This window comes from Enhydra lutris, unplaced genomic scaffold (assembly GCF_002288905.1).
Source record: "Enhydra lutris kenyoni isolate GAN:26980312 unplaced genomic scaffold, ASM228890v2 scaffoldscaffold43, whole genome shotgun sequence".
Classification (NCBI taxonomy): domain Eukaryota; kingdom Metazoa; phylum Chordata; class Mammalia; order Carnivora; family Mustelidae; genus Enhydra; species Enhydra lutris.
Genome location: NW_019154127.1, coordinates 13,934,744 through 13,945,474, shown reverse-complemented (window position 1 = coordinate 13,945,474; position 10,731 = coordinate 13,934,744). Strand labels below are relative to the sequence as shown.

Below are 10,731 nucleotides of genomic sequence, written 5' to 3'. Positions count from 1 at the left end.
ACGGAGCACAGGTTGTGTTTTCGGAGTGGACCCCTCGCGCCCACAGGCCCTGGCCTGCAGTAGGTGCGCGCTAGTCTTTGCTGAGGGGCAGGCCGCCTGCTAGGGGGGCTGGGGTCGGGGGGAGCCCTCCTTGCTTGGCCCTCGCTTACACCGTGCCTTCTCCTGCCCGGCCTCGGCCTCCCCATCAGCCTGGGAAGCGGACTTGGAGAGGGTCCGGGGACTGGGTGAGGACGCACTGCTCCTGACAGCTCCCCGGACACCAGAGGTGGGGCGCCTGGGATCCCAGGCCTCTCCAGGGGCCGCCTCTGCAGGAAGGACACCCCATTCCCTTGCGGCTCCGCCTACCTCCCTGGCTCCTACCTGGCCAGCGGGGGACGCGGTGGAACAGTGACTCACCCGGCCTGGCCGCCCAGTGCAGGCCAAGGGCGTTGGGCAGGGTGGGGAAGGGAGCTGAGGGCCCTTTCCAGACCGGAAAAGAGGAGAGCCACGGCCTTGGAGGAGGAGACGGGAACTGGTTTCCACGCAGCGGGCCCCTCAGAGCCTTTACCAGCCACACATGCTGTGGCGTGTGGCGCAGGACCCCCCCAAAGGCTCGGGGCCGAGGCTGGGGGCGGATCTCCTGGACCTAGCGCTGGACTGGAGAGGAGAGCCCGCCTGCCCTCCCGCCTCCCGTCCGTTCATTCACTCGTTCTTAAACGGCCGCAGGGCTCTCACTTCCCCTGACTTGGAGGTCCTGACTCCGGTGGGTGAGAGGGAGGGCAGGGGGGAGGACGGCGGGCACTCAGCCCAGCCCAGCCTCGGGCCGGGAAGGGCCGGCTCCTGGGGCGGGGGGCGCGGACGGTCTGTGCGACACGGGGGACAGCACGTGGCCTCCCACGGCCCCTCCAGCCTGGCAAGCCTCCCGCAGAGCCCTCGGCCGTCCTCCAGCCCGGAAACGCGCACCAGCACCCCGCCGCACCCAACTCCCCCGGACACCTTCGGCGCCCTGGTCCCCGCGCGGCGTCCCTGCGGGGAGGCTACCTCGCGGGGCCTGTGGCCGAGCTTCCGTCCCGCTAGCCCCGCCCTCCCCCCTCGTGAGCCGGACGGGGCAGGGGTGGGATCAGAGGCGAGGCCGGGCGGGGCCAGGGTAGGCACTCGGAGCCGCGGCTGGCGAAGCGCTCAGAGCTTCGGAGGCGCGGGACGCGGAGGCTCAGCTGGGCTTCGGCGCCCCAAGAGCTCCCAAGGTCTGAGGATTCTCGCGCTTCGGAGGTCTCCCGAGCTCCGAGGGCTCCCGCGGCCTGAGGTCTCCCGCGCCCCGGGGTCTTCCGCCGCCTGAGGTCTCTCCGGCTCCGAGGGCTCCCGCGACCCGAGGTCCCGCCCCCACCATGCGGCTGAGAAGGTGAGTGTGCGGGTGCCGGGGAAGGAGCTGGGGGCGCCGCGGAGGCGGGGAGCAGGCTCCCGAGGTCGTCCGATAGGACACCACTCACCTGGTGGCCCGGGCGGAATCCGTGGGAGGGTCGGTCCCTGGGCGCCAGGCGGCATCCGGAGCCCCTACCTGCGGCTGGGTGGCGTCCTCCCAGGGGTGGGTCAGGTGGCGGAGGACGGAGGGCAGCGCGTGGGTGTACTTGGAGGCGGGTCCCGAGAAGGAAGGGTGAGAGCAGCCTGCAGCGGACTAGCGGACAAGTGTCCCCCGCGGCCCGGCGCCCAGGCCCTGGCTTGGCCACCCACAGCAGATTGCCCAGAGGCACGCATTGACCTCGAAGCGCCAGAATCACTCTCCAAGAACAGCTGGTGCCCACTGGCTGGTGCCATGTCCTCCCCCACACACCTAGGATCCCTGCCCCCATCAGCCGATCCCCGGGGAGGATGGGCTCAGGCCTGCCCATCACTCCTGGTCCCTGCTAGAGGGAAGACGCGGATGCCAGCTTTGCTCCCAGGATGCCCACTTTGGGTGGAGCCGTGGGGTCGGCAGGCTGTGCACCCCTTGATAAGCTGGTGTGGCAGTGACACCTGGGTCCCGACACCCAGCCTTCCCTGTTATAAATGTAGGTCCTTGAATGTCACAGTCACCCATACCCCAGAGCCTGGGGGCTTGGCCTGGGGCCCAGGTGGAACAGCAGAGGCCTAGGAGGGCCCAAGAAGTGGGCCCAGGGAGCACCAGGGAGAAGGCAAACCTGTCTCTCTGGCCAGAACCCGAGCATGTGCTCATGTGCACGCCCCCAGAGAGCCCCCAGATAACCCAATGACGCCCTAGCAGGCGTATGTCCCCTGGACCCTCAGCGCAGAAGGGGGGTCTGATGGGCACTGTGGGAGACTGTGGGTCTCCCGTGGGGAGTCACCAACGGGTTTTCACAGCCTTGTGGCTTACAAGGCAGCTCTGGCTCCAGGGAAGGGGGCTGGACAGGGAGGTCTGGAAGTTGTCCTTACAAGCTGGAATGGTGATCCCAACAGGCTGCGACTTCTGTAGGGTGTGGGGGAGCCCATGGTGGCCCAGGGTCTGGCTTGGCAGGACAGCAGTGCATGCCGGAACGTCCCCGCAAGGCACAGGCCGCCATGCCCACTCAGATGACAGCTGTTGGGGGCGGGGCGGGGGTGCCTTCAGGTCCAGAACTCACACAGCGGACGCAGGATCCTGGGAGGCTGCAGGACAGGGCGGTGGGACGGAGGCATGCAGCGTGTGGGGTCTCCCAAGTCCAAGGTCTGCTTCAAGGAGTCTGGGAAGTCCCCAGAGGGATTTGCTGGCCCTTGGCCGGCGAGCGGCCTGCCCGCTCTGAGGAGCCTTCAGATCTGGTTTCTGGTTTCAGAATGACCGCGTTCCTTTCCTCCCGTGGGCTCCCCGGAGGTTCGGCGGCCGCTGCTCTTGGCCACGTTAGATCCTCTCTGTGTCCCAAACTTCTTTTTTTAAGATTTATTTATTTATTTCAGAGAGAGAGAGAGAGAGAACGAGTGGGAGGGGCAGAGAGAGAGGGAGAGTCCGTGAGCAGACTGTCCGTGGCGCAGGGAGCCGGACCCGGAACTTGACCCTGAGGTCATGACTTGAGCAGAAACCAAGAGTTGGCGCTTCACCCACTGAGCCGCCCAGGCACCCCTCTGTGCCCCCAAACTTAAATGTAGCTCTGCTACAAATCCCTTCAAAGTGTACTTTTCTGATTTCATGTAGTTTCTTGGAATCCATCCACAGCAAAGGCCAGGCCCGCAGCGGGAGGAGGGCTGTGACCTTGGGGAGGCTCCCACCTTCCCTGTGATCACACCGTTGGCATGGGGGAGCTGGCAGGTGGCTCAGGACTGGCGGCACTGCCGGGGGTGGCCCTGACCGGAGCCACCGGATAGGCTGAGGCCGTGCGTGTGGTCACATCTCTCCCTGGGCACGACCACTCTCGCCGCGAGGAGCAGTGTGCCCTGTTTGGAAGGAGCAGTAGCTCACCCGCCTTTCTGGTTGTTTTTTTCCAGTCCTGGACTGCTCCTGCTGCTGCTCAGTGCCCTGCAAGCCGGTAGGTCCAGGGGGGCTCTGCCCTCCTGCGGAGCAGGGAGCCTGTGGGTGCAGGTGTCCTGTGGGTGCGGGTGTCCACAGGGTCCTACGGCCCTCTTGCTCCTCTGGGGTCCCCCGCAAGGAAGCTGAGTCCGGGGTTCGGGTAATGAGCAGACCAAAGGCCACGACGGGGGCCGCTTGTGCAGGCCCCAGAGTCCTTGTTTGAGTTCGCGTTTCACGGAGGTAGAAGGCAGCTCGTTCTCCATGTTCCAGTCCCTCTGCTCCCTGATGAGCTGGGGCCCCCTCTTTCTCCGACCCCTTCGCCCCAGTTGGCCCCCAGGAATTTGCAAAGCTGCCACCATGCAGAAAAGCAAGGAACAGGGTTCGGCACCACGTGGAAGGCCGAGGGCTCGCCAAGCCTTCCAGCCCTGAGAGTGGCGGGCCGGGGACTCAATGGCTCTCCCCTAGGTGTTTCCGTGGTCCTGACGGTTGCACCACCCTGGGAACAGCCTGTCAGCCTTCCTGATGTAGTGCGAGCATCAAGCGAAACTGTTTCCTTATAAATGTCTGAACTAAAAAAAAAAAAAAAAAAAAAGGAACATTTTATTTTGAATTAATTGGAAATACCCTGGAAGTAGCCGAAATAGTGCAGTGCAGTTCTGGGTGTCCCCCGTCCCCCCACTTCTCCCGACGTTCGCCTCTCCTGTAAGGATAGAAATCCACGTGCCTGCCAAAAATGCCTGAATTTTAAGTGTGCTTTCCCATTCCTACGGCCATCTGATTAACACATCGTGTTTCTGCTGAAATGAGCCAGCAGTGGTGTTTGAGTCTTGCGACCAAAAATCCTCCTCCTGTCCCCCCAGTAAAGTAAGTTTGCGGGCAAGAAATCAGGTGCAGAAAGTCAGTTTCGTCCTCTTCCATCCCAGCGGATACTCGAGAGCAGGAAGTCAGAGCGCTGGTGGGCAGCGACGTCGAGCTCAGCTGCGTCTTCCCCGAAAGCCCCACTTTTGATCTCGACGACCTGTACGTGTACTGGCAAATCAGCGCCGTGGGCCACCCGACGACCGTGACCTACTACCTGTCGGGGAACAGCTCGGCGGGCCTCGAGGACAACCGCTACAGGGACAGGGCCTGGCTCTCGCCGGACAGCATGAAGCACGGCGACTTCTCCTTGCGTCTCTACAACGTCACCCCCCTCGACGAACAGAAGTTCAACTGCCTGGTGTTTAGGAAATCGTTGCAGTTACAAAAGATCTTGGACGTGGTGGTGACGCTGCACGTGGCAGGTAAGACCGTGGAGGCCGGCGGGACCCACCCCACCCCAGCCTTACGCCCCGAGCCCGTGTGGACAAGGCGCGGTCCTGGGCTCATTTCCGTCCGTAAAGAGCCTCCTAACGTCTCCAGGCGGGTCTGCGTCTAAGCGGGTGGGGGGCCGAGCTGGTTGAAAACGCATCCGCCCCGTAGGAAGTCCCCTGTAGCCTGAGTTGACCTGGTCTCACGCATGAAGCCCGAATCTTCCGTCTTTGCCTGGAATTCTGCAAATCAGCTCCAACTGGAGGTTCTGAACGAGATTAGGAGCGAGTGCCGTAAAGCACTAGTGAGAGAGAACGTAGGAAGGCAGTTCAGGCCGACCTAGGACCTCAGCGCAGCAGACAGGCTGTGTCATCGGGAGTAGGGCCGGGTGCCCCTCCGCTTCTGACCTTCAGCCCCTGCCGCCCTCCCCTCCCACCCCCTCCCCTGCAGCGAACTACAGCGTGCCGGTGGTCCTCGCGCCACACGGCCCCTCCGAGGACGAGGAGCTCACGTTCACGTGCACGTCCGTGAACGGCTATCCAAAACCAAACGTGTACTGGATCAACAAGACGGACAACAGCGTGCTGCCCGAGGGCCTGCAGAACAGCACGGTTGTCCTGAACGCACGCGGCTTGTACGACGTGGTCAGCGTCCTGCGGGTCAGCCGGACCCCCAGCGTGAACGTCGGCTGCTGCATTGAGAACGTCCTTCTGCACCAAAACCTCACGGGCCTGTGCCAGACAGGTAAGGTCCCCCGGGGTCCGCGCGCTGAGGCCAGCCCGAGCCTGGGGGCCTGTGGTGACTTGGGGACCGGCCCCTGCAAGGGGTCTTGGCTGTGGCTTCCGAAAGCTGATTGGAAGTGGGAAGAGGTGACAAGCAGATCGAAGGGCAGGAGCGGGGCTGGGCGCGTAGGGCACGTGCCCTGACTCAGTGGTCACTCTCAGGCTCAGCTTTGCTGACCCACTTTACGGACGAGGGATTGAGGCCAAGAGGCTGTGTAGGACCGGGCAGTGACAGCAGCAGGACCGAGGCTCACGCCTGCTCCGTCTATGAGCTTGTGCCCCATCAGAAGGCCGGAGCCACCACGCTGGGGCTCCGGCTGCTGGAACCGGGCCTGGCTGCTGGCTTGGGGTGTGGGGGGCTGGGGTGCGGGGTACAGGCAGGTACTAGAGGCCCCAGGCTCTCCATCTGCGTGTCCCTGTCGTGACGTTGAGATGACAGGTTCCCAGCAGCTGGCAGTGGGGTCCGCGGGCCCGGCCTGCTCCAGGAAAGTGATGCTGCCCCAGGACCGCCCCCCGCCTCCGGTAACCTGCAGGTCCTGGTGCAAAGTGGAGGGAAAGGCCGGGCTCCTTGTGCAGGAATGGGGAGAATCCGAGATGGCACCAGCAGAGGGTGACAGCACGCACAAGCCTCCCGAGTGTGAGCCTGGGCCTGCGTGGGGCGCAAGCCTTGACCCCCGGGGACAGTGGCAGGGCCACTGTTTTCCTTCCAGAAATCAGGGCACAGCCTTTTGATTCTGTGGTCACGGTCTCTGAGCCCAAACGGACCAGGACAAGGGTAGGACCAGACAGCCCGCCTCTGACCACGGCCTCTGAGCCACGTTCTCCCTGCAGAGCAGCGTGGGCGGCGGGTGGAAGGGAAACCGGAAGGTTCGCTAGGCAGTGGTGTCAATTCTGACGCTGTGGGACCGCTGGAAGCCCGTACAAGCTCCCCACGCCCACACCCAGTGGATCAGCACTTTCGGCCCAGGTGTGGGCGCTGCAGGGGCTCCCGCGGCCCAGGTGGGGGTGTGGAGGGCCGCCTATGCCCCCAGGAAGACGGGGGTGCTCCCCTGAGGGACAGGACCCCTTCCCTCACCGGCCTCAGGGTTTCAGCATCCCCAAAACAGCACCTCCCTCAGGCCCCTCTTGCTGTGTCGGAAGGTTGGAAGGCCCTGCCTTTCCTCCGCACCCGTTAACTCTTGGGCTCCTTTTCTCTTCCAGCAGAAACGTTCACGACCCCCGAACCCGGCAACACAGGGAGCCACACGGACGTCCGCAGGAGGGAGCACGGGATGGTGCTGAGCACCCTGGCCGTGCTGGGCGTGGTCGTGGCCGTGGCCGTGGCCACCGGCTGGGTGTGTAGGAGCCGATGTCCCCGCGGGTTTCCAACCAGGTAGGGGTCCGGGCGCCGGGGCTTGGGGCTGAGTGCTTCTCGGGCCGGCATGAGCCAGCTGCCTCGTTCAAGGTGTGGGTACAGCAGGAGGCCGTGTCCTCGCCTGGGGCGGGAGCGGCTGCTTCTGAGCGTAGAGGTCAGGACGGGGTCCGTTTCCGTGGAAGCCAAGCTGCCTTCGGTCCTGAACTCTGGCCAAAGTTAAGACAGGTGGAGAAAGTCTGGGTGTTGACCCTCTAAAACCAAGCAGCAAAACTCGCAGAAAAGCCCAGAACACGAACGGAGTCACACCCCAAGGGTCAACCAGGAAGGACCCTGGGGGGGGCAAGGGACGTCTTCCCTGGGGGGAGAGGCCGGCGGGCATCCCCTAAGATACTGACAAAGGTGGGGACCTTCCAGATCTTTCATGGGGTGAGGGCCTGGGTCGCTGCTGGACAAGTTGGTTCCAAGCTGGAGCCTTTCCCTGGGGCCTCCCGTGCGCGCGTGGCCAATTCCATCATCGCAGAAAGATTTCCCACGGCCGCGGCCCCTCCCCCGCCCTCTGCTGCCCACCCTGAGTGCTTCTGGTTCCTTCCCACAGGTGCCCGGCTGCAAAGCCAGAGCGGAGTTCCCTGGTGAGTGGGTGGCGAGGGCAGGGGCCCGCGGAGGGCGCGTGCGGGTTACGGGAGCGGGCGGCTGGGGGCTGCCTTTGGCATGAGTTGTACTTGATGGCCAGGGGATAGATGTTTCTGTTTTCAGAGACACAGTGAACCCCTCGGGAACCCCTCGAGAAGCTGCTTCCCACTTGCCCCCTCTGGCGTGTAATCCGTCCTTGCTGACCTTGGGTGACGGAATTTTCCAGACACACACGCCAGCAGAGAGCCTGGGATGGTGACCGCCGGGCACAGCCCCCGAGCTTCACCCTCCCCCCCGGCGCCCCGCCCTCCGCACCCTACCCCCACGGGGCCCACAAGAGACCAGACACCGAGCCCATTGTCAGAGAATAGCTACATGTGCGAGGCGAGCTCCCCAGTCCCGGGAGCAAGGTCGAGGTGACCCCCCGAGAGTGGGGAACACACCCACCCACAGAGCCTCCGTCTCCTGCACGCAGGTGCCTCGGGCTGCGGGGGCCACGGGGCCGGTGTGCGCTTGACAGCCCCAGCAAGTGAGCCCCCGCTCTGAGTCCCGGGAGCCCATCCGGCCCTGTGGCCGCCCTGTGGCCGGTCGGGCCCGGCTGGGCCTGAAATGCAGCAACCCCCAGGGGGCCCCGTTGGTCCCAGGAACCTGCTCCCAGCGGCTGACAGGCGGGCGGCCCGGGATGTGCTCCTGGGGCCACGTGAGCCCGTCTCCGACAGCCCGAGACCAGCAACTCACCAAACCCTTAGGGCCTGCCTGTTCTTAGGGTGGACGGAAGCACCCCGTCCGTGGGTTTTCGAAGTTTTCGGCCTTTGTTTCCACCCTTCTAAGCCCCCAGGAAAGTCAGCCGTCTGCCTCCCTCCCCCAGAAGATAGCAGGTGCCGGTCCCGTGACTCCGCTTCCCTTCTTTTTCTTTCTAAGACTGTGTCTGATGCGAACTCCCCGCCTGGAAGGTGGACAGGGCTGCTGTGAGACGCCACCAGGAGGGACGGCGGACGGTGCTTGAGAAGTGGCAGGCCCGGTGGCCAAGGGGGACCATCTGCCCCCACCGGCGCCATTAACAAGGGGGTTTCGTGGACTTGGGGCCTCTCCAGCCTGGAAGGGACACGCAGGCCCCTGCCTGACCCCAGGGAGAGCGCTCCAGGGGCTGCCCCGATCCCGGAACGAGGACAAGGACCTCTCGAGTCAGCGGGACACACGTGCCCCCACGTGGGCGGGCTCCCCAGCTCTGGTACTTCGCGATGGCTCCCTCCTCCACCCACCCCTGCAGCCCGTGGGGCTCCTCTATATCCAAAACCCATGGGGGTTGGGGGCAGTGTGGCTTTTCTGAGACCGGCGGAGGGCGTCTCACTTAGGAGGAAGAGCGAGGGCGCGGGCTCTCCCGCGACTGCCCTGCTGGGTGAAGGTGACTCAGGGGTGTCTGTGGGACACAGAGGCGCCAGTGTATCCCTCCCGCCCCCCGAGACGCAGGGCCGTGTGTCTGCACGTGTGTGTCTGTCCAGGATGCTGGTCACAGTCACGGTCAATGCTGCAAAAACCTTAAAGACTCCTGGGACTTTGTGTTCTTCTGAGATCCTCACTGGGAAGAAACCCCGATCTTGTTTGTTTTGGCCCAAAGCTGGATTTCCCTCCGAAAAAGTCAGTGGAATTTTTCGAGAAGATAGTCTGCTCTCGGGCAGCCCTGGCAGGAGCCACGGCCTCCGAGGGCGCAAAGGGAACAACCCAGAAACTCGCTCAGGCCGGACAGGGAGCACGCGTCTCCGGGGGACACGGCTTTGCCAGGGTCCATCCAGGGCCCTCAGTGGCAGCGCGACACGCATGGAGGGGGCGTCCTCCTAGCGTCAGAATGTGGCGTGAGTTCCATGCCGCCCTCTGCACCTGTCACCCCCGGCCCGCCCAGAAGGGACAAACGCCAGGCTCCTCGGAGCCCCCCGGGCCCTGGCGGAGCACGCAGAGGTGTGCGGCCCACGGCTCTGGCCGTTCACATATTGTGGCCCTGAATGAGTCTAGCTGCTCGTGCTTCCAGAAGCTTCTGTGAAGGAGGCTGCCAAGTGACGCAGGTGTGCACAGCCCCTGGACACGCAGCCTATCGTCCCACCTGCAGTCACTCAGCACTGACGGCGTCAGGAGCCCCCGGACCCGGACCCGGACTGGGACAAACACAAGGGCCAGGCTCGGGGCGAAGCTGAGCCCAGCACTTTCTAGGAGAAACTGTCCGTGTCTGTTTCTGTACCCGGAACTCCCCTCACGGCTCTGACGCGAGCGCGGCGAGACCCGTGAGCATCCGACTGCGGGAAGCATGAGAAGGGACGAGTCCCTGCAGGGGGACGGGGTCTGGGGCGTCCAGAGCGGAAGCACGAGGACGGCCAGGGTGCGGGGAGGGGGCGCGGGGCCGGCCACCAGCCCCGGGCGCCCTCCCTGCAGCCTGTAGCAGACCCCACTCGCGGGGCGCCCCCCGGGCAGGACCCAGTGTGGTCTGGGAGGAGGTACAGCGACCCCTCGCCCTTCAGCCTGGACATCACCGTCTGTGGGCGGGTCGGAGACCACTGTTCTCACGTCCGCTTCTGGAAACCTGGTTTATGAGAATACAAGATGAAAGCGGTGTCTGTGTCCAGCGGCTTCCCCCGCCGGCCTGCCTTGTCCTTCCCGCTGACCTAGGGAGTCGTGCCCCCCAGGGACGTTGGGCGAGGTCTGGCGGCATGTCCGGTTGTCACGCGTGGGGTTGCCACTGGCCTTTAACGGGGAGAGGGATACAGAACGGCCGCCACAGAAAAGCTCCCCGCCCTGAGGGTCAGTGTCTGGGAGCGAGAATCCCTGCCCTCCGCTGGCCCCTGGCCCTGGGAGGCAGAGTGAATGGGGCCCCTGTCCCCTGCCACATGGGGGCTCCTGGCCCATGGCTGTCTGTGGCATAGGACAGGGGATTCCTGGGGCCAGGCTGGGGAACGTCTCCCATCAGGCTCCTTCCCGTTCAGCCTGGCTCCTTCCAGAGCCTGGAACCATCTCAGTGCGCTCAGCGCCTGGCCAGAGGCCCTGCCCCGACACCTGTGCCCTTGGGAGTCCTGGCCTCGGGGGCCCTCCCACCACGGCCGCTCACCCGCAGGTAGCGGGGATGGGAAGACCGCTGGGGAGGAGGAGCCTGGGTGAGCACACAGGACGGCTCGTCACAAGGGCAGGGGAGAGAAGGGTCAGCAGCCTGTGTGGCCTGAGGTGGACACTTGTCCCTG

General features: G+C 64.7%; 1 protein-coding gene across 1 annotated transcript; it reads left to right on the top strand.

Annotated features, from left to right (window-relative positions):
* The first annotated feature begins 1,157 nt into the window (after positions 1-1,157).
* Positions 1,158-10,109, top strand: LOC111155721 (inducible T-cell costimulator ligand). The gene is made up of 7 exons (XM_022516062.1): positions 1,158-1,378; positions 3,430-3,470; positions 4,375-4,734; positions 5,192-5,485; positions 6,724-6,895; positions 7,473-7,506; positions 8,429-10,109. The coding sequence occupies exons 1-7, from the start codon at positions 1,365-1,367 to the stop codon at positions 8,477-8,479; spliced, it is 966 nt and encodes a 321-aa protein (XP_022371770.1). The 5' UTR covers positions 1,158-1,364; the 3' UTR covers positions 8,480-10,109.
* Positions 10,110-10,731: the final 622 nt, after the last annotated feature.